Source organism: Tiliqua scincoides, chromosome 4 (genome assembly GCF_035046505.1).
Source record: "Tiliqua scincoides isolate rTilSci1 chromosome 4, rTilSci1.hap2, whole genome shotgun sequence".
NCBI classification, from domain to species: Eukaryota; Metazoa; Chordata; class Lepidosauria; order Squamata; family Scincidae; genus Tiliqua; species Tiliqua scincoides.
The window spans coordinates 158,918,548-158,942,737 of record NC_089824.1 but is presented as its reverse complement, the minus strand read 5'-3'; the positions used below and the strand labels follow the sequence as shown (position 1 = coordinate 158,942,737).

Here is a 24,190-nt window from a genome sequence, read left to right as displayed (position 1 = left end):
TTTAAGAGTCTCATTTTTTTATTTTTATAAGTCCCCTCTTTTGAAGTTCAATGACTTTGGGACTTTCTTGGAAACTTTTCATTTTCATATATGAAAATATGCATATATAAAAACACGTATATGAAAATACATTTACAAATAGCACTATGGTTACATCTCACATAGCACCTGGACACCACATAAGATTAAAGCACATCAGTTCTAAGACCAATGCATTCTAAGACCATTTAGTAAATCCAGTAATTTCTAGGCTTGAACATGAATTTATTCAGTCTGAGTAAGAGCAACTGAAGTCGCCCATTATTACAACACTTTCTCCTTTGCACCTTTCCCTGATTTCTTCTCCAAGTCAAGATCACAAGACATGGCGATGGACACCACACCGAGAGGGTTAGCCATATTCAGGAAAAAGAGGTCTATCAACGTCTACCAGCTATGACAGTGAAATGGAACCTCCGTACTCAGTTATAGTATACCTCTGAATACCAATTGCTGGAGAGAGTGCAAGCAATGGGAAAGATCTGTTGCCTTCTTGGGACTTGCTTGCGAGTTTACTGGAAGTATGTGGTTCAGCCTGCTGAGCTAAATGGACTTTTGACTTCATCTAGCAAGATTCTTCTTATGCCTGACTTCGTCTGGGGCGGCTACCTCTTCCACCCTGGATTAGTCCATTATCATTCTCCACATGATCATCCAGTTCTTCCCACAACTACTGCACTTGCCTAGGAACCAAAGACCCTCTCAGCCATTCCATAATTACAACTGTGCCCTAGCTTGGCCCATGCCTCTTTTCTGGGCTCCACCTCCTCCAGGTCAACATTTGTCCCCCATATCATTTTGCATGGTCCACACACTGGAAGAACTGTTGGAACTAGTAACTGGTCATCACTAGTTACTTCTGGGTTGAGAGGCTCAGGGTGGATGGGAGGACTTTCTTTTGCACACCAAAAGCACACTTGGAGCTCTGCCTCCAAACCTCCTACTGCTGTTTCTCACATCACGTCTCTGGTCTAGCTGACAAGGCAAGTGTCTTGGGGTCCCACATAAGAACAGCCCCACTGGATCAGGCCATAGGCCCATCTAGTCCAGCTTCCTGTATCTCACAGCGGCCCACCAAATGCCCCAGGGAGCACACCAGATAACATGTGGTTATCTGTCCCCCATGCCTGCCACCAGACACTACCTCAAGTGCCACTGGTGGTACCCACACCACTGGTTAAGGCTGCCATGGCAGGAGTCCTGGGGTCCCTCGCCTGCCACCAGACACCACCTCAAGGGCCACTGGTGGTACCCAAACCACTGGTTAGGAAACACTGCTCTAGGTGCTTCCACCTTGCCCAGCAGCACTCCCGCCCACACACCCAGAGGCCTCCACCCTGCCTGCAGCCCCTTCTTCTGGGCCACCCTACCCCCTGCCAGCCCCATCCCATCCCATCCCATCCCATCCCAGCTTCCTGGGAGCAGGCCCCACTGACTTGAATGGACTTGCTCCCGAGTAGACACACGGGCCTCGTCTAAGGATACTTCGAGGGTCCAGGAAGCCCCGTCGTCACCTGGGAGGAGAAGGCGGGATGCTGACAGGCGAGGCCTCCGCCTAGGCCCCGCAGCGTCCCCTCCTCGCCAGGCCTGCCTGCCTGCCACTCCGTCCGCAGCGGGCCGGGCCTGGGCCGCTCCCCGGCCCCCGTGAGCAGCAGCAGCAGCAGCAGGGACACTGACAGGCCCGGCCCGCCCCGCCCCCCCTCCGGCCCGCCCGCGCGCGCGCCTGCGCTCACCTGCCAGTGCCAGGATCTGGGCCTTGTGCAGCAGCGGCCGCTCGCCCCACGGGCCGGGGCTCTCGTCGCCGTCCTCGGGGTCGCGGGCCGGGCTGCGGTAGACGGTGTAGACCTTCTGGTTGTCGAAGTCCAGCCGCGTCCTGGGGCTGAAGTCCTGCACGCACGACACGGGCAGCGCGTAGCACACGTTGTCCTCCAGGAAGCGCACGAAGGCGTACATGGTGGCCGGGGGGAGGGGGCCTGCCGCGCAGCCCCGCGCCGCTCCGCTCCTGCCGCCCCAGCGCCCCTGTTATTGTTCCCGAAAACCCCGCTCGGCGCTCGGCTGCGCTGGTCTGCGCGGCGCAGGCTCCTCTCGCGGCGCTGCCGGGCAGGCGGCACGAGTCGAGCGCCGAGCGCAGCGAACCGCAGCCTGGCTGGAGCGGAGGGGAGGAGCTTGCCAGCTGGGGCGGCTCGTGGATGCCTCCCGGCTCCCCTGTGGAGCCCGCTGCGGGGAGGGCAGCGCCGCAGAGGCAGGGGCCGCCCATGCGCACCAGCACGGGGCCAAGAGCACCTGTGCACCACCTGTGCAGTGCCACCAGCTGAGGGGAGCCTGCCCTGGAAGGGCCGCGCCCTCCTGCTCCCCGACTGCAGCCCCTCCTCAGGGCGGTGCAGCATGAAGAAGGGGGTCAAAGCAAGCGGGGAGGCAGTGTCTGGCCCCTGCAAAGGGCTCCTCCCTCCCACATTCTCAGTGGGCAAGCCGGCCCAGTGGGCGCTACTCTCCCTGGCACACCACAAGTCAGAGGGCAGAAGCAGCTACTCCTGCACCTCCACAGCCAGGCTCTGCTTCCACTTGCTGACGGTCCTCCCACGCTCCCCCCCCCCGGGTGGCACCTGTGGGAAGCATTGTCATTATTATTAAGAATATTCCTACAACAACAAGTAGTTCACAAAGCGGTTTCCGTTCACTAAACAAAACAATCAATGGTTCCCTGCCCCGAAGGGCTCACAGTCTGAAAAAAACGAGACAGGAGCACAAAGAGACAGGAGCAACAGCGAGACACTGCTGGGGTGGAGCAGCCAGGTCCTCCTGTGCACCCAGCTGCACCCAACACATCATACCACCCAGAGGGGCACTTGGTGTTCCCCCAGCAAGGAGTGACTGCTGGTTCCTGCAGGCCACAGAGAAGGCAGGGAACTGAGCGGAGACAGGTCCGAGTAACCGCTAGCAAGCAAGCAGCAGCAGCTACACTGAGGTTGCAATCCTGCACCTCCTGCGTGTGTCTCGTTTTTTTCAGACTGCAGAAATGGCTTTACCTGACAGCAAGTCCCACTGAATTCAATGGAACTTACTTCTGAGTAGACATGCATAGCATTGCACTGTGAGCCACCTGCCTTTAGATTCTGGGTGGAAAGTGGAGATGATGGGAAGCTCCTGCTGCCTGTGAGGATGGCACAGCACACATGAGGAGAGCCCACTGACTCAGGGACCCTTGCACTTTCATAATGCCCCACAGCAGCAGCTAGTCAGGAAGGAATGCTTGTGGGCCCTTCTGAGGTGCTAGTCCTGGAATTTTCCTTTTTTTCTGCACCCAAAACAGCCAGGCACAAAATGGTTCTAACACAAAACAGCAAGGTCACTTGCACAGAAAAAAATCCATATTTTCAACCTCCCCACAAGAACAGACATTTCCATAACCATAAATATCCATAGATCCTATGGCACGGCATTGATTCAAGGTTGCCACAGTTTTGGGGAGTGGAGGGGACTTGTTTTTTTAAACCATGTGTGCAATGTGCAGCTTTATCCATTACATGCAAGGGAAAGTTGTACCATATCTGTTAAATTTCTGTCAGTCACGCATCTTTGAAAGGCACAGAGAGCTGCTTTCCCCCATGACTGCAAAATGCAATCCCATGAAGAAATATCTTTCTTCACAATGTTTATTAGATGTTTCTACATAAATTACACTTGAATGACCACAACAACGTACTGCTTCACTGGGAATTACCTTTATATTGTATTTTCCAGACAACCATATGAATTTGTAATATGAATGCTTACATTTAGGCCATCCTGGATGTTGTAGTATACTCTTTATGACACATCAGGACCTGGAACAGATATACGGAGTCTTCCCTTTGCACATATATTATAGAAGTATGCATCACATATATACTGCTGTTATGCACATATAGAGAATTTTTTTCTGCAGCAATTTTTCTCCTTACTCTTTCCTGACCAGAGTGTAAAAAACCCCCAGTGAAAAAGACAATTTCTATATTTGTTATAGATGTATAGATGAAACCCTAGCCTAGTGTTATAACTTACCCATTCCATACACAAGCAAATTCAAATAGCTAGATGCACTGTGCCATATTTTGATACAGCCCAGTGTTCTTTAAGGCACATCAGGAGCAAAACTATGGCCACATCAAGTGATTACAGAATTGGATCAAGACAATAAAGATCTGGGTTTAAATGTGTACATGAATGCATTGGGTCATATTCTCTCACCCTAACATTCCTTACTGGGCTATTAACTACTCTGAGGTTGAAAAAAGATTGGAATATAAATGTATGAAATAAAAGATAAACATATTATTATTATTCACACAACACAACCCTTACCATATTTACTTGGAAGTACATTCCTATGTTCAATAGGACTTGCTCCCTAGTAAGTGACCCTATGATTGTAGCTTTAAGGCCCAATTCTATCCAACTTTCCAGCACCAGTGCATCTGCATTGCAGTCCTGAGGAAAGGGAACACATGTCCCCATACCTTCAGGGGGTCTCTGTGACTGCCTCCCCACCACAAAATGCAGCGCATGCTCCATCAGCATGGCTGCACCTGGACTGGAAAATTGGATAGGATTGGGCCCTTAATGGCCACAGAAAATGTATTGGATGTAGAATCCTTACTCCCACTACAGAAGGTAACACCTTGATGGTTAGGCATTATAACCATTCAGTTTGAACTCTGCAAAGAAAGCATGAGGTCAAGTGCAAAATGTATTATGTATTATTAGTGGACTAATAGAATCCTGGATAGAGAATTACTGGAAATAAAACCAAAAAAATCTAGAATCACAAAATGTTTGGCTTGATGGAAAAATTAAGGTAAATTCATTCATGCAAAAAACCCATAACTTCTAAGCAAGTTAATATACCTGCCACGGAAGCAGGAAATACATCCTATAGGTTCACACTGTACTCTCTTACAACATAGCCTCCAAGCACCCACACTTGGTCTTTCATACCCAATTCTCTTCCACTATAGGTTGGGGACAATATTGAAGTAAGTGAAATGCCAAGATTTAGTAAGATATGTACCTGTGGATTCTAAACTTTTCATTCATCAACTATTCTCCTTTCTCTTGCTGGCTTGTGTGTCATACTGAAATGAATTTCTGCTCCAATGCCCATCTACCCCAGTTTGTGTCCCTCTCTACATCCTCCATCTATCAACTTTGTTCCACCCACAATCCAGAAATGGCATCTCATGACTACTGTTTACCATTTTCTCTAACACAGAATAAAGGCATACAGTGTATAGAAAGCAAGGGGTCACTGTGCAGTTAGGTAGAGTCCAAATGTTTCCTGAACATCACTGTTGCCTCCAACCCACAGAGGGCTTGACTAAGGGAAAGGTCCTTCCTTTACAACCAACCATTATGCAAAAATCACGAAGCATTCTAATGCATTGTTACAGCCATCGGAAATGAATTAATGTTTCATTGTACACTACAAAGCACATATAATTTACAGGTCTACTAAAGGGAGAGCATCACACTACAAAAATTTCTTTGAGTGAAAAAATGAGGCACACTTGGTTTGTGCAGTCATGGCAGAAGGTACATGTTTCATTATTTAATGGGTCATACACGCTAGTGATCTGGGTTTTTCAGGTAAATTAAACCTAAATAAACCCTAGAGATGATTATAGGATTGTGAGAGCATTTTGCTTTGAGATAATAAATAGAAGAAACAATACGTATTTTGTGAATTTCCTGTAAATTCCCAACCTTAAAGCTGAAATAACTGAGAAAACTTTTTTCAGCCGTACAGTTGAGTTACAGATACACTGCCACCTTAAAGGCAGTGGGTGTTTTGCTGTTCACTTCAGTAGGAGCAGGATAACATCCACACTGAGCTGCCTGAGAGACTTTAAGGAGAAAGATAACAACCCCGACTTCACATTATTTATTCCACCTAAGCTGGTGGTTTCCAAACTGTGGGTTGGGACTCACTAGGGGGTCTCAACCTGTTTTTGGGTGGATCGCCAAAGGGTGATGGAAAGATCAGATAACTAATTGTCTCAAACCCTGAGATTATTCAAAAATCAGATACTGTAGCTGGTAATTACCCTGGAAAGAGCTCAGCTCCTGCACTTTGCAAGCATGTGTAAATATAGAGAAATGTTTGAGGGTCTTTTACTCTTTTACTTTACTGGTTATTATTACTTATACATACATACATAAAATATTATTTCTTTTAGATCTCCTTTTTTAAAGTCTGGTAAAACTAGGTGGGTTCCAATAGAGTGTTACTTAAAAAAATTGGTCCTAGTACTAAAAAGTTTGAGAACCACTGACCTAGGCAGATATAATGGCAAATTAATGACTAGCCATGTGTGACATGCATTGGTACAGTATTTCCACAAATGTCGTGGAAAACAAGATCACCTGCTAAACTTTCAGGGCAAGCTGAAGTTTGTGTTACTTAGAATTGTGCCTTCTAGAAAGCACAATTCGAGAAAGCCTGTCTATATGCTTTATCATCATCATCATCATCATCATCATCATCATCATCAAATATCCATTTCAATATCAAATCTAGATACACCTGTCACTAAAGATTAACAATTATTAGGTTAAAAAAAAATTAAACCCAATATGGCTATGACCTGTGGGCTGAGCAGAAATCAGTCACAGCCCAATCATATCCACACTTTCCTACGAGTAAGCCCCATTGACTCTAATGGGACTTACTTCTAAATAGACATGCATAGATTGGGCTGTTAAACTGTTAAGATTCAGAGATCATCATCTGAATCATCTGAATTATCATCATCTCATCAACAATAGATAATGGGCATTACTGAGAAATAGTAACATGTGCTCTGAAACACATGTATATGTTTGGCATGCCTCCCAGTTCTCTACATAAACAGTACTCTTGATTCCAGGATGAGAGAGAGAGATAAGTCAAGGGTTGATTAGCAGCTCACTTTAGCTTTTAATACACATCTTGAATGTATACACAAAGACTATATTGACGCAAGTCGAGATTTTGTTATCCAGTGATGTTAGCGGTATTGGAATGCCATATTCAGGTGCAAATTTTTTAAAATAGCAAAAATAGCAGTTCCCATAAAATCATTGGAAAGAGGAGGGGAAATATTGGGTGAGTTCAGGTATCAATTTTGTCAGGTACTAGTAACCTTAGGATCTCAGGAGAACAGACAAGGCAGTACAACAAAGAATAGATGCTACATGGAGCTTGTCTCAGAGCTGCATGACTGCCTGGGAGTTGACAGGAAGGCAGTGTCAAGATTTAGGGAAGGCATCATGGTCTGAATGACAAAAGTGGTGAAATGTTCTGTGAGAGAGGGGCAGAGTGAGTGGGCTGAAATGTGACAACAAAAGACTGAGGGGGCATTACAGATGTCATAAGAACATAAGAACAGCCCCACTGGATCAGGCCATAGGCCCATCTAGTCCAGCTTCCTGTATCTCACAGCGGCCCACCAAATGCCCCAGGGAGCACACTAGATAACAAGAGACCTCATCCTGGTGCTCTCCCTTACATTCTGACATAGCCCATTTCTAAAATCAGGAGGTTGCACATGCACATCATGGCTTGTAACCCGTAATGGATTTTTCCTCCAGAAACTTGTCTAATCCCCTTTTAAAGGCGTCCAGGCTAGATGCCATCACCACATCCTGTGGCAAGGAGTTCCACAGACCAACCACACGCTGAGTAAAGAAATATTTTATTTTGTCTGTTCTAACTCTCCCAACACTCAATTTTAGTGGATGTCCCCTGGTTCTGGTATTATGTGAGAGTGTAAAAAGCATCTCTCTATCCACTCTGTCCATCCCCTGCATAATTTTGTATGTCTCAATCATGTTCCCCCTCAGGCGCCTCTTTTCTAGGCTGAAGAGGCCCAAACGCCGTAGCCTTTCCTCATAAGGAAGGTGCCCCAGCCGAGTAATCATCTTAGTTGCTCTCTTTTGCACCTTTTCCATTTCCACTATGTCTTTTTTGAGATGCAGTGACCAGAACTGGACACAATACTCCAGGTGCAGCCTTACCATCGATTTGTACAACAACAACAACAACAGTATTTATATACCGCTTTTCAACAAGAAGTTCACAAAGCGGTTTACAGAGAAAATCAAATATCTAATGGCTCCCTGTCCCAAAAGGGCTCACAATCTAAAAAGATTCAACACCAGCAGACAGCCACTAGAAAAGACACTTGAGGTGAGGTGGGCCAGTTACTCTCCCCCTGCTAAATAAAAGAGGAGCACCCACTTGAAAAAAGTGCCTCTTAACCAGTTAGCAGGGGTTAAGCATTATAATATTAGCCATTTTGTTCTCAATACCTTTTCTAATGATCCCAAGCACAGAATTGGCCTTCTTCACTGCCGCCGCATACTGGGTCGACACTTTCATCGACCTGTCCACCACCACCCCAAGATCTCTTTCCTGATCTGTCACAGACAGCTCAGAACCCATTAGCTTATAACTATAACTATAACCTATGTCAAAATGGGAGATGGCATCAACCAGTATTTTCATAAGAGGGGCAGAGTGGAAGGGTGTATTTTTGCAATATTGTAGGCATGGTGTGGCAACAGACTGAGGACCCAATCCTATTCAGTTTTCCAGCACTGGTGCAGCTGCAATGCAGCCCCAAGGGAAGGGAAGAAATGTTCCCTTACCTTAAGGAGGCTCTGTGACTGCTGCTCCACCACAAGATGCAGTGCATGCCCCATTGGCACAGTTGCATCGGCATTGGGAAATTGGATAGGGTTGGTACCTGAATCTGGTGAGCAAAGAAGGAGGAGGAATTAAATATAAAGTCAAGGCATTGTGCCTGATCAGTAGAGTGCCTGAGAGCCCAATTCAAAAGAACATGTGCTGGCTCACTGCTGGTCTGTGCTGTTGCAAATGTGTCGTAAGGCTTGTGGCAGTTAGCTCTGGTTCAGTGCCGGAGCAGGCTGAGCCAGCGCGGGTTGGAGACTGGCCAGCAACTGCCTGGTGCTCCATGCAAAGCGCTGGGTGGCACAGAGGTAAATTGGGGCATGGGGGTAGGTGTTCCGGGGCAGGGGGAGGGTGGGGAGAAGTCATGGCAGGGAGAGACCGGCGTGGGACGGAGTGGGACTGGTGGAACTCAGCCTCTTGGCCCAATATGAGGCTGCTTTTACTGTGCAGCAGCTAAATATCTGGAGCACAGTCGAGTAGCCCCATTATGGGGCTGCTTCCCTTACTTAGGGGAAGGAAGGATACGAATGTCCCCTTCCCTCAAGGAGGCATCAGGTGCTGCCCACAACTGCCTGAACTTCCATAGGATGCAGCAGCAGTCATTTCAGCACCACTGCAGCTTTGTGCTCTGGGCAGCTCAGGATTGGACTGCCCAACTTTAACAGTGGATACAAAGAGTATATGAGAGGAAGTCTTGGGAGGAAGGATGAGATGTTCAGCTTTATCATATTAGCTGAAAATGATGACATTCAGTATATATGTGAATGTTAATATTGAATTGGAATTTTCCAAGAAGGTGCAACAAAACACGTCATTCAGCCAAACACTCCTCAGGGTGTTCTTCATGTCAGTGGGATCTGGTATAAATGTTATCAACCAACTTCTGTCATATCATTCATGGTTACAGAGTCAAGCATAACATTTATTTTCTACAAAACACCAAGCCAAATAAATGGCATCAGTACATAAAGCACCAATTGCAATGGGAATATTTATTTCTCAGAGAAAGGCAGTGTATTTTGCATTACTAAATAATGAAATACTAATGAGTGATGTGGAAGTTTCATGCTCATTATTCATGGCCAGTTAACAGAACTGAGGGCTACAGGTACAACTGGTCAACTGACAAGGAAATGGCTGTTCTGGAGGCTGCTGTTACTATTACAAACCATAACAGGAAAAAAAACACCTTAAGGGCAATATTTACTTGTGTGCTGAGAAATGTAAGGTATCCGTTGCCATGGATATTGTGATCTCTTTAAGCTGGTGGTCTTTTCAGTCTAGAAGGTGATCTGATCTCATAGGTCTTTTACATTCTGGCAAAGCTCGCAGCCATTTAAGGCAGATAATCCATTTCATTTGTAACACCTTATATAACCATCTATACAGTTATGTTCTAGTGTTTTCAGCTTGGAATAAATGTCATTATCACAGCAGGGCAAATAACACTTGGAAATGGTTTTGATTAATATGAGAACTCCTGTAGGGAGCTTGAAGGGAGGCAGTCTGGAACATGAATAGGCTACAGTAACACTTTTGAGAAAAAGTCCTTAGAATTTGCACTTAGACATTCAAAATAATAGCATTTAATAAAATTAGAATGTTATCTTCTCATATGCCAACATCACCATACATCCAGTACCTTGAAAGCATTTTAGAAACATTACATGAATTTACTATGACTGCTTATGTGAAATCAAAGAACCCATATTGATAAGGGAAAGGAAAAGATCAAGGAAAGTGCTGCACAACTATATAGATCCACTGCTCCGTGCTGTTATCAGTACATAGGAGCCAGTGAAAGTGTACATCTTATCCTCTTGCTTTGCTACCTGGGCCTCATCCCCCCACTATTGTTACATGAAAATCCCCTTTTCCCTTCCAAGTTGTGTTTTTATATCTGGTTATGTATTTTGGACTAAAATGCAGGCCTAAAACTTCTATTACAGGCCACAAAAGGAGTCAAATCATAAGCTCACTCATTTCTCATGTTGTTGGCCACCTTCAGTCTGGAAAGACTCATTTTCTCTAGAGACACTGGAAATGTCTTTATTGTTTAAGTCAATCACTGAATATGCAAACACCTTAAGGGAAGAGGACCTTGGCAGCAAAGTCTAAATACCTAGCCTCCACCTATTGTTAACTAAATCACAGCCATTAAGCTACATCTCCAAAGTCCAGTAGCAACAGGAAGCAAGCTACCCCCCCTCCCCCAGAGTCAGGCTTTGCTGATAGCTGATTTCTGGACCCTTCCACCCTTTTTTACATACTCCACGTGTACCATTGTGTGTATACTGAGCATGTGCACAGCTCTGGGATACTTCTGGGTCATTCTAGGTCAGCCACAATCCTTTAAGAGAAAGCTCTGAGCACGTCTCTCTCTCTCTCTCTCTCTCTCTCTCTCTCTCTCTCTGGCTGCCCTCCCAAGGGAGTGGTCCTTCCCAGGACTCTTTCCCATCCAACTGCTCCCCGGGACAGGTAAATATATCTTGCGTCTAAAACTCTTTCCCTTCTTCCCTATCTATTCCTCCCTTCGTCCCCATCTTTAGTCAGCAAACTGGGTTTAGCAGATTAAGGAACCCCTAAAATCCTTCCCTACAAGCTGTTTCTGAATTCCTTTTCGGATGCACCAAACACATAGCACATGCAACCACCATAAAAACTAGGTACATTTTTCAAGTACTAGAACCAAGAAATGTGTATTATGTTTACCTTTGTGTGTTTTGTAATAAAAATATAATCTTTGATTGAAAGTTACCTTTCTCCCAGTCTCCTCTTTAAGCTAAACAAGGGATTTCTTTGCTTTACGCTGTCTTGCTATCCAGCCTGCGATCCTAAAAGTTTCCAAAAGGCTAATATACTAATTCCCCTAAACAAAACAGCCCTTTTTGGTAACACTATGGTCTTGGCATAAAAGCCACACTTGGCACTGCCTGGCTTCTTCCAACTACCTGCATGGTGGAACAGTTTCGAGCCTGGGCTGTTTCAAAATGGGGGTGTGCAGGGAAGGACATTATTCAAAGACCTATCAAAATCAACCCTGAGTAAGCACTCAGTGTCACAATGTATAACAATAAGAAGTGAGGGAAACTTTAACTTCTTTTTTTTTTTTTTAAGTTACACCACTTTCACAGAGACAGATTAGTAGCACAGTCCTAAGCTTCAGTAATGCCGCTGCACTGGTCTAGCACAGGGGTGCCCAAACCCCAGTCCAGGGGCCATTTGTGGCCCTTGGGGTCCCCTAATCTGGCTCGCAGGAAGCCCCCAGTCTCCAATGACTCTTGGGCCCTCTAGAGACTTGCTGGAGCCCCCACAGGCTCGACATGACTACTCTCAGCATGAGGGCTAATGGTCTGACCTCTTGCATGAGCTGTGGGCCGAAGGCTTTCCCCAATGCTTGCTCTTTCACGCCTGTGAAGCAGCAGCAGGAGCAAAAGAAGGCTGGCCTTGCTTTGCGCAAGGTCTTTTATAGGCCTTGAGCTATTGTGAGACCTTCATTCATTCATATAAGTTCCATCTCTATTATATTCACTTATGTAAATATATTCAAATTTTAAACAGAAATTAATTCTTTTTTCCCCAGCCCCCGACACAGTGTCAGAAAGATGATGTGGCCGCCCCCCTGTCAAAAAGTTTGGACACCCCTGGTCAAGGGTGTCACAGAAGTTCCGTAAAACACTCCGTGACACCTGGTGAGTAAGCAGTGCTGGCAGGAAGGCCTACACCATCCCACAGGAGCTGGATCCAAAAGGAGAACCCAACAGAGCAGGTATACAACTACCTCAGGATTGCTTTGAGAAATACTGGAAAAAAAATCCTGATGTAGTTGCATTAATTTTTTTAAAGATAGTTTTCTCCAACCTGATGAAAAATATAGCTTCCATGTGCCTTTTTTTAAAAAGGTGAAACTAGTTCTTTGTTGTTCTTTTCAAGTTTAATTTGTACTGATCTGCAATTTTGTGTTGAGCATTGGTGAATTTTCAATGTGCATCCACCACTTAAATCTATGAAAGTTTGTATTGTATTGGTGGGCTTAAGCATAGAAATTACATTACACCTATTTAATATAAATTGCACTGACTGCAAGTTCATTTTTCATGCTCAGTTCAAAGTGTTGATGTTTGCCTTTAAAGCTCGAGGGAGTCTGGCTCCATATGACTTTAAGGACCACCACTATTCCTAAACTATACCCCACACCAACAAGGGAGGTTTTTCAGGGGGCAGAGAGGGCTGCTATGGGTTGAAAGGGAAGGTTCACTATCACATGCAGTAGTTAGGATCCAACCCAATAACAATGGCATTTTTTTTAAACTAATCCAACAGTAGAAATGTTAAAATTTCTTTTTAGAACTCTGCTCACATGAATATGTTTAATGATGACCCATCAGATTCCTGCATGCAGTCGTAGTGTGATATTACCCAAATATAACTGGGCAAACAAATAGCTAAAATCTGCATTTTTTCACATTTTCAGCATGTTATGTACATTTATAATCTCCGTTGTTAGCAGCATCTCTTACTCATCAAACAAAACTCACATATGCTGCCTGCTATTTAAAATTCCCTACAAACATCAAAGCCAGGCATTTGAATAAGCAATTTAATGTATACATTTTTATTCAGTTCAGTATTCTGATCATCTCCAAGTTGAAATAGTATTCAGGGAGATGATTGAAGAGAAATCTACCACTCAGAATATCAATTGGGATATTCTTGCAATACGCTGTTTGGTGAGGATAGTGCAGTGCTGAGATTACGTTCTCCATATAATCAAATTTTTAATGCCTACACACACACACCCTTGATGATATAGCTACTCCTTTATAAATGTTTTATGCAAAACACACCACTGAGATATTTTGAAGTACATACATTCTTTGCAGCTACTGCTGTGTCTAAAATGATGAGAAAATAGTCAGTGGGGGGGGGGGGGAGAGAGAAAAAGCAATGAACTGTTGGGTGACTTGCAAACATATTGACTGTGCTAAAGTCATCCCTGCCATTTTCACTCTTTTGGGAAAGAAAATAGTACACCAACCTCTTTTTACTACAACAGCTGAAGTGTGAAGAGAGACCATGTATCTAAAATTCAATATAAATTTACACTGTGGCTCCCATTTGTGCTCTAATGATTTATTTTACCCCTGGACTATTCCGATGTCTGTTCCTGAAGTACATATTGCTGGCATGTATTTTCTAATTCGTTTCTATATGGGTTCCATCAAAACTTTTACGGAAACAGTAGTATCCAATATTAAGTACATAGTGATTGTAATATCAGATATCCAAGTACATGGATTGAAAATTATTACTCCCAAAACCAAGCCTAAATCGAGTTCCCAGCCATTTAGGCTTGCATGCACAATTGCATTCTGTAGCATTTTCACCCTTCCTTGCCCCAATTCTGACAACCCATGCCTGGGCCAATGAACTCAGGATTGGGCAAACCAATCCTACCCAAATCCTTCCCTGCCAATGTAGCCGCTCCAATGAAGCACTGTATCTGCCGGGGGGGGGGGGCAATTGGAAAGATTAAAGGTTGAAAAGACAGGATTAGGACAATGGCATTTGAAAGTGTTGCTGATACCTTCCCTGGTTCACCTTCCTCCCTTCCCCAATTGCATCCCCTCATTCTGCCCTCACCGCTGTCACACCTAACATTTAGGTCCAGAAGTGGGCCTCTAGAACTGCCACTGGGTGCAGCAGCACACCTAAAATGGCTGCTGGTAGCACACTGTGCATGCTGCCAAAAGCCATTTTACAACAGCAGAACTGGTCTGCTGTCATAAAACCTTTCACACACCAGTCCAATCCATGAGAGGATTGGTCCATAAGACTCTCAGCCACAATGTGCAAAAGCTAGGAATATAACTTTGTTCAGCAATATTGATAGCAACAGCTCCTATCTCTGACATTGGGACACAATATGGCGTACTTTGAGCCCTGTAATTAGATCATACATTTTTACCCTGTCTTTCCTTCTTTGTAATTGTGATTGAATATGTTATGACCTTTCTTTTTTGTTTCAACTGAAGTTTTTTTTTTTCTTTTTACAATTCAACAGACTTCTAATGGATTATTATGAAAGGACTGTACAGTCTGTACTACAAAGTTCCAAGAACTCTGGCAGAAAGCAAATGAATGGACCAGAAAAACTAAGAAAATTAATGCCACCAGCTGATATATTATTTCACATTTTGTTTTCTAGACGGAGATGTCTCTGGGCTTTCTTCTGCGCAGTTATGGCTTGTCAATCAATCCAGCAAGGTGATCCTTTATATATAATTATCTTAGAGTACATTGATGGAATTTTAATTTTAATATATTTTGACTTCTGTTCATCAATCCTCCAAGGCCATGCAAGAAACAGAGACTGTAAAGTATGGTAATAACCAGTTCTATAGTTTCTTGATTTCTAGATGATCTTCTGTTGTAAACATAATCAGTCATTCTATTATGCAAATTAAGAGTTATGTAGAACAAGAGTACTCTGATACTATCCTTGTGTTAATAAAGCAATGAAACTATTGAAACAGCTATTTTAACTGTTTCTCAAAAGCTTCAAAATAAAAAGTGCCCTACCAGTTTCATTCAAAGTATAGTATTTTTGGTACCAAATTCTTTATACCAGTGGTTTTCAAACTTTGAGGGAGCTTTATTCCCTTAGTAAATTCTTGCGGGGGAAGGGCTTCCTGCAAAACGGAAGTGCTTTGCACCCGCTTTTAGTGAAATTTCCAAGCCTCAGGGAGCGCTGTGCAGGGCTGCGCAGGGCTCCCCGCAACTCCTGTAGCCTGCTGAAGCCCTGCCTTCTGAAAGTAAGTGCAAAGCATCCCGCCAGCCCCTCTTAGCGATGCAATCCTGAGAATTGCGTCACTGCCTCCCTCCCCTTCCCCCACCCCTTAAAGGGACAGGGGAAGCTTTACACAAACTGGTGGGTCACGACTCTCCAGTTTGAGAACCACTGCTTTATACTATGGGTTTGGCCCAGTTGTTAGGTTTAACAATCAGAAAGAAGGAGAGAGAATCATTTCCTGCATGATATCACGCAGTGCAAGGGAACAGTCGGGGAAATCCTACCAACAGTTTCCAAGTCACAGTGCTTAATCCCATTAACAGCCCAATTCTATCCTGTGCTGGAATAGACCAGTATGGCAAACTGGTCTTTGCCATACCCAGCACAGGGTAGAAAGTGGATGCCATGCAACTCAAAGTAAGGGGATTTCTGATATTACCCCTTACCCCATGGTGTGTGGCAGCCACCCCAATGGGGCTACTTGGATCTGCCCCAGTGATTTCGCTGGCACAGATCTGAGCAGCCTGGTGTAATGCTGGGCTAGCCAGGAGGAGGGTTAGGATATGATCTAGGGCACCCAGGCCTGGTCCATCCTCCACCCTCCCTCCTGTGTCAAAATGAAATAATTTGTCCCCCTCTTGATAAATTATCAAATGTCAAAGACATGGAATTAAAGCAAATCACAATATTAAATTTGCCCCACAGGCAGAGACTTGAACTAGTACCACGAGAGTGATATGAAAGCATGAGTGACAACCAAGAATATACAGTAAATAGCAATTTCACTATGACAAGAGTGAATGGAGGCATGGTCAATGTAGTTGCATTTGAAACTGCTTCAGTTTTGATTATTAATATCACACACTTTGAATGTTTCTCCTAATTACTAGCATTAATTCAGCCCAATTAAGAAGTTTAAAGATCAATGTAAATTAGGGAAGGATTCAGACAGGCAGAAGCATAGGGCTGGTCTGAGAATCTGGAAAACCTGTTTCCTATATCCCAGGGATTTAGTTTTACCTAGAAAAAAGGCACACATCTGCCTGAAAAGGCAAACTGAAATGTCTAAGCTGGCATTGTTTAATAGTCATACTCTTAAGACTCTTTCCAAGTTTCTGATTTTCAAGCATAAAGTCAATCCCACTCTGCTTTCTAGTCAAAAGGGAATCAACTAGCTTTCCACATTGACTCAAAAGCTACTCAGTCTTTTTCCATTAAGATCAACATCCGTTAAGTCTGCCCTTCTGGTACAATGGTTAATTTGTGATAGTACTCAATGGTTTAGAACTAATACCTGTTCAAAAGACCATGCAGTGGAACAATCCATGGTCTCTTCAACATAAGAGACCCCTGAATAATTACTGGCTTGATTGTGAGCACAGTTTTTAATTACATTTCCATCATAATCATAACCTTCTATTGACAGTATTTTCCAGCCTTGGAAATACCCTTCTGAGAACTTTAATAACTGAAGGAAGCCCACCTCAGCTCAATGTGTGTTTTAATCAGAGGGGAAGCTAGCAGAAACATCTTTCCTTTCCCTCTGTAGTCCATGTGCTGAATGCTCCCCTGAAAAAAAATCTACTGTAATTCTCACTAGAGAAAAAAAATGACCTATTTTCAAGTACATGCAAAGAGGTAGTCAGAAATGAACTCCGCTGCTTGCTGCGCTTTCTCAGATTCTACAGAAATCTTATTACCTAGAGAAATGGGATATTACGTATAGGGAACAGAATGAAACTGAATGCCGGAGGCTCAACTATATGTTAACAGTCAGAATTAGTGCAGGTATATACAGTTTCATACATTCTGCCAATAGTAATAGAGCTGTTGAGAAAGCTAGACAATCTACTGAGAGGATGCTGAAGTTCACTTAACATAGACCTCTCCATACAGTGAAAGAGTTAGACTAGCTGCACATTTGCAACCCTCAATTGTCAACTTCAAAGGCTTGAAGCAAAGGCCATGTTTCTTAAAAATTTAAAACAAAAAAAACTTCTATTAGTCTCAATGAGTGCAACGTTGACCTACAGGAAAACAAGCATAAAACACTGTGAGGAAGCTGAAATACATTCTGGATATCTGCACAACATGAAGTGTTCTGGGGATGATTCATACTGTGTGTAACTGGTAACCATAAAGCATGAGATGGCTGGATAGTAGATGGTTGCTTTTCTCACATCTCTCCATAACGTTTTTCTCTTCATTGGCTTTCTTTCCCATATCTTATTCATTTCAAACTTCTATTTGTTTATAAATGCTCAGATTCTCTCATTCTACATTACCATCCTTCTATCTTTTTTTGGTTCCTGCACCTGTACTATATTCTACCTGTTCTACTGTTCTACGTGTTCTACTATACAGATTGTTCTACATGTGCTACTATATATTGTTCTTTCTAAACGCAGGAATTCATTTTGAGTCTTGCATCTGTAGACACCAGGACTTCCCTACCCAGTATGACCTTTTGTTGGGCACATCTGGAGCTTATTTTAAGCATATGGACGTGTAGCAGAAGTCCTTATACTTTACTTACTAGAGATTGATATTGATTTGAAAGCAATACAGTCATTGTTTCCTTTTGTTTTGTCATATTTTTTTGTCACCAGATTCCATAGTTAGCAACAGAAGGACGCAATCCTATCCTGCGCTGGAATGGGCAAGCCAGGAGGCTTGCGCTGGATACAGCGCAGGATAGGGGCCAAAAGCGGCTCAGCCAGAGGCAAGGGAAAGGCATCCTTTCCCCTATAGGTCTCCTCGGACCTGCGCCACCTCTTGAGGTGGCACAAGTCCACAAAGAGCGGAGCGACTTGAAGCCGCTCCGATCTCCGCAGGAACAGGGCTTGGGATCCGGCATAACTGCCAAATCCCAGCCCTGCCACCCTTGGGGCCACCCACTGCCCGCCCTCTCCCTGCCCAGGAACACCTCCCTCCCACCTCCTCCCCACCCCCCTGCCTACCTCAGAGCCTTGCGTTGGCCCAGCTGTGCCGATGCAAGCCTTGCCTCGGTGCCTCCATCAGCGCGGAGGCTTGTTCCAGCTGAATCCTTAGCCAAAGCCTGAGGATTCAGATCCTTACAGCATGTTTGCAATCCTCCTGGGCCGGCGCAAGTGACTTGCGCCGGCCCAATCCCAGGTTGGGATTGCACCCTGAGTCAAATATTTTGTTAATACATTTTAATACATAACAGTAGAAACACTAAGGGCTCAATCCTATCTCTGCTACATCCTGTGCTGGAGCTGAGCAGGCTGGAGGTCTGCACAGAGTGAGAGTAAAGCCCCAGCCTGGTCAATAGGGCTTCTTGGAGCTGCCCCAGCTATGTAGCAGGTGCAGACTCAAAAAGTCTCATGTCAGGCTTCCAAGCCTGGGAGGGGGAATACAATTCAGAGGAGGAGACCTCCCTTCACCTTCTGGGCCTGTCCCATACCTGTTCTGCTGTCCTCCTGCCTTTCCCCCACCCAGGAATGCCTCCCCTACACCCCCCCTGCCACCCTCCCCACACTGCTTGGCACTTCCCTGGTCTCCAGTGGCAGTCAGGGCTCTAACTTCGGAGTGCAGGTCTCCCTTCTGGCGTAGTTTACTTCCTGGGTGGCAAATACATACCTTGTGGCACGTTTGTGTCACCCAGTGCTAGTCTGAAGTTGCAGCACTGGTGCTAGGGCAGCATAGGATTGGGCAGCCCATGTTAAATTGCTTGGGCCTTTTTCATTTTCATTTGAAATGAAAATCCATGTATCTTATTTAGATTTTTAGTGTTCAGTAACCTTTTTTTGTTTCAATTCCTTATGGTGGCAGCTTTGGCTATCAAGATACATTATTATGACTAGGTTCACTGGAGACCTCTGATATTTAAATTAATAAAATGTTGGCCAATTCAAGCATCTGAATTGGCCCCAAGATTGGTGAAGAATTGCCAAGTAATTTTGCTACTCAGCCAAAAATATTGTAGATATCTCATGGTACAAAATCTCTGCAAAAAGAGAGAGAGATCACTAAGTAAAACATCATTTTCAAAATGTGTTTCTCTGTTGGCTTCTCTGACCTGAATTTTAAAGCTTTTTTCCCCACTTTCACTTTTTTGAAACAGAGACAAATACATGTAATAACCAGTTGAAAATAAGTCAAAGGTGTCCATGAGATGCAGGCAATTTTATGGATGGCAGAATAGCAATTTTACTTAAATGACAGAGCTCCATAATATGTCTCTTATTTAAATAACTTGAAAATAAGATATGTGAGCATAAAAATGAAAGCAGAGTATGAACCCAAATATTTTAAGAATCAGGACATTCTGTAATAATTTCCAATGAGTGTATCATTTAATATGCCAAACAAGACCTCATGCAATAGTGTTTTGGGGTCATGTGTTTTCAGGTGGCCATACATTTTACAAGAAGTGGAAATTTCTTGGGTGAATATGAGTTGAATAGCAAAATAAGTAACTGTTACATCAAGTAACTGTTACATCAAGGAATGGAGAATATCCACTGACTCAAAGCATAAACAGGCATTTTTGTATTGTCTAGTAGTTAGCCACAATTTCCCACAGATGTCAAAGAATATGAATTCCTCCCTGATATTTTATACTTTCCCTGATAAATATTCAAAATCTCCAATTAGACAATGTGCATACTGACTATATGTACAGGTAATGTACATAACACCCTGTTTGTGTGCTAAGTTTCCCACATTATCCAACATGACTTGGAAATTATGCACTCACCAATTCAGCTATCCTGAAGAAGAGCCACTTCAACCAGGACAATTATTTGTTAGGTTCTGTAGACTGTATGTTACATGGTCAGTGGACAATATTTTCTTCCTTATCTTTCAAAGCATGCAGGAGACATGCATCTATGTGGTGCTGAGCACCTGATGGGAGAGCATGGCCCAGACCAGTAACAGGACTTGCAGGACTGATAGCAAGATGCCACAGAGCCACAGGACAAGAAGGCCACACTTTTCATAAAGCCAAATAATCACCTCCCCCCCCCCCCAAAAAAAAAGATCTAGCAGAGCAATGAGTGCTCCAAATTCAAATGGAGATTTGTTTACTCCTTAAATTCAAATGGAGTTTTCATAGCTTCAAAATTCAAATGGAGCCTACTAGCTCCAAATCTTGCTGGAACAGTAGGTTTTGTCCTTTGTGACTGTACCTACCACCCAAGAGCTCTTAATTTTGAGGGAGGAAAAAAGGTTCAGCAAAGCAAAAGAAATCCTCACCAACCCCATGATTGGAATTCAGTCATGGAGATGCTTACAAACTAAAAGCCCTCCAAACTAGTCCCACACCCTCAACTGGGTGTGAGAGACAAAGGCAGAACCCAGCAAGACCTCTCAACTAGTAGAGGAGGATTTCTTAATTAGTCCACTCCCCCTAAGATTCCATAGGGGGAAAGCCTTTCAAAACCCCAGAGCCTCCTGTTCTTTGTCCTCTGCTGTGTTCATGGCTATCCTGCCTTGCTGTCAATCTATGGAACATTAACCTTCTAGTGCTATATTGAGTCACCCCCATTCCAGCTGCCATTCAAGGACCCCCATGATTACCCAAGTAACACTCCACTCCATCCTTCCTTTCCAGCCTCTGTCTCCCCACCCCCACAAGCACAATCAAGGCTGTTGAGCCAGTGCAAGTTCATCAGCTAGTCTTTGTGGGCCACCTCTCAATGCACCACTTTCCTCTAGGAAAGCAACGTGGCTGCCTTGCCTGCTTCTTCCTGCAAATAAGGCTACTGACAAAATTGTATGCAAGAGCTTTATTCATAGCCCACTTTCTGTCTGTGAAACCATACTCTCTCCTCTCCATTTCTCCCCCTTCTAACAGCCTTCATCTCTGACACTTTACTGTGTGAATGGTAGATATAATTTTCTCCTATCTAGATTAGAGGTGAGAAAGTTCAGTCAGGCCCCAGTTCTAATTCTTTTTTATTTCAATCACTAAAATAAATCCTTTTGTTATGCCTTTTCTCTTTCCCTGCCAAATAATTCATCTGTGTCATTGGCCACTATACAAGATCCCTGCACACAATTGTCCCATCCCCCCCCCCCCAGTGTGTATGTTATATGTTTTTTATTGCTGGTAGCATATATCAATGTGCAGCCCATTTCACACTGGGGTTTCTTCATATGAGGGAGGAATCTAAAGGGGAATGTACGTGTTAACGTAAAGCAAATCTAAATATCTAGAAGGCAGAGAAGTACATTTTGTACTATGCATATGCAGTTGGTGCACACTTGGGGCATCATAAATGCCATCCATTTCCTCAGTTTGGGGGTTGAGATCCTACTCTTTACAGCCAAAGGAGTAAAGAGATAGTTCAACTATTAAAAGCAGCTATAATTATAACTGTAACACAGTAGCTTTTAATCACTTGCCTGCTGATGGGATCTCCACTTATAGTTCATATAGGCAGTCTCTTTAGGAGGCAGCCAGTTTCACTAAAACATCATTAATGTAATTAATATATTTCATTACCTTTGTTCTGCTTCAGCTGCTCAAATTGAATGCAAACACAGAAGGATTTCGTCAGCTAAGTGAAGAAGAAGAAATGTCAACTCTAATATAAAATTTCTTCATTATGATTCTTGAATTTGATTGCCGCACTGAAGCAAAATGTGTTTGTCAGGATAATGGCAAAATAAAGGAAACAATAGGAAGTCTTTGTTATTTTAAATAGTTGAGTTGTTACACAATATGATGGACTTCTTCTGTTGTACCTTAATGGATAGCAACACAATCAATAAGTGGCTGTAACAATTTCGTTCTGCTTCACCCACTATAATTGAAAAGTAACTCAAGCAGAACTTTGAAATGGTCTGTGATGTATTTTTTTCCCCTTTTAGTTTTTTTTTTTTTATTAAGATGAAGATTAAACTGTAGTGGTCAAAGTAGGGGTAATTATTATAATCACCTTTCAACAAGATGTTTTATCCATGAGAACAATCATGTAAGGCTACTGTGGAATGATTGAAGCCAAAGGAAAAACAAGGAATTTGGATCTGAAGAGTTGCAGCAAGAAGTTTATCACAAGGAAGAAAATACAGGGACAAAAAATTATGGAGATCTGTAAGACACCTTAAAACTGTCAAGCCAAAACAAGTCCTGGTTCCTTCATTATGAACTGGCAAAAAACCAAATTCTATATTTCTTTTGATCACTGTACTATTTTTAAATGTCTTTAACATTTTACTAACTGAAAAAAGGGCTTTTAATGTAAATTTGTGGTAAGCTGTCAAGAATACCTAGTTCTGCAATGACCAGTGAAGACTAGAGTGGAAATTTCCTTCCAGATCACTTAATATTCAGATCCATCAACACTTCTGAGCTGAAGATAATCCTTTTTATCTGCTTGATCTGTATCCATATTCCAAACACCAGCAGAACTCTAACCGTTTTGCAATACAGTGGTCCAAGACAGGGGACTAGGGCTCAATCTTAAACTCCCTCAGCACCAGCGCTAAGCCCTAGTGCTGGCACTGGATGCTGTAAACATGCCATAAAGCAAACATGCCCTACTCAGGGAGTAGGAAGTGCTGGTGCTGTTGCTGGGCCTGTGCCAGTCAGGCGCTGGGCCGGAGCCGGCAAGAGGGGTACGTGCCGCTGCCAAGGGTAAGTGAAACTGCTGGACTGTGGTGTAGCTTCTGGGGGGCTGGGGGAAAGCAAAATGAGGGCAGGGCGGGGTGGGGGAGGAAGCAGGGTGGGAGCAGAGCTCTGTTGGATCCTAAATTCTATGTTGGGCTGAAAAGCCTAACACTGAGGGCGCAATCCTAACCCTTTATGTCAGTGCTTTCCAGCACTGGCATAGTGGTGCCAATGGAACGTGTGCTGCATCCTGCAGTTGGGTGTCACTCACAGAGGCCTCCTCAAATAAGGGAATGTTTGTTTCCTTACCTCAGAGCTCAAAAGCACTGACATAAGGGGTTAGGATTGCGCCCTGAATCTCTCAAGCACCGGTAAAATAGCTGACACAGACTTGAGAAGCCCCATTGCAGGGCTTGGAGCTTTACCCAGGAGAAGGGAGCAAAAGTCCCCTTCCCCAAAGGAGACTCCCGGCAGCTTCCCAGCATTCACTGGATACAGTAGTAGCCGCTCCAGCAGGCACCAGGAAGCTTAGGACTGGGCTGTAGTTCTAGGAAAGGAAGCAGAAGAGAAGGAAGTGCAGTGCAGTCAAGATTTTAGGGGCACAAACTCCAGGAAGAAAACAAAAGGAGGGTAATGTGCAAGAGGTGAGGACCTCACAAAAATGGAAAGTAAAAGGCAAAAAATAAGAAGTTGTTATTTGGCTATCATTTGTGCATATCAAAGTTCAAATGAATCAATAGCAGTTTTGCCTGAGTTTTTGACAGAAACATTCAGAAGAGTTCATATGTATACCTCTTGGGTGTTAAAATATATAGAAACACTGGCTCAGTTGGTAGAGCTGCCGCCTTGTATGCCTGAAGATCTGAGGCTGCCAGTTTGAAACAACCGGAAGTACCCGAGAACTGACGACACGCTGATATACTGATGAGCTGACCCTAGCTGGTAGAGAGGAGCTGCCGTCAAGTGGAGCATGGGAGGTGAAGGGCCAGAGAGAGGCCAGACTAGGAAGGAATCCGGCTGGAAGGAGGGGTTCTATGAAAGACTAGAACTATTCAATTGTAAAAATCCC

The 24,190-nt window shown here is 43.9% G+C and overlaps 1 protein-coding gene across 4 annotated transcripts in view; it reads right to left on the bottom strand.

The window, feature by feature from the left end:
* BEND5 (BEN domain containing 5) overlaps window positions 1-24,190 on the bottom strand; it is a 1,022,542-nt gene that overhangs the window by 447,442 nt on the left and 550,910 nt on the right. The window contains exon 1 of one of the 4 annotated variants that reach the window (XM_066625825.1): window positions 1,773-2,111. The exons of 1 other annotated variant lie outside the window; for it this stretch is intronic. In XM_066625825.1, the coding sequence (XP_066481922.1) occupies window positions 1,773-1,992 (220 nt within the window). In that variant the 5' untranslated portion in view covers window positions 1,993-2,111. Of the gene's footprint in view, window positions 1-1,475; window positions 1,711-1,772; window positions 2,112-24,190 lie in introns of those variants that run through there. 2 more of the 4 variants (XM_066625829.1, XM_066625827.1) reach the window with 2 other exon arrangements.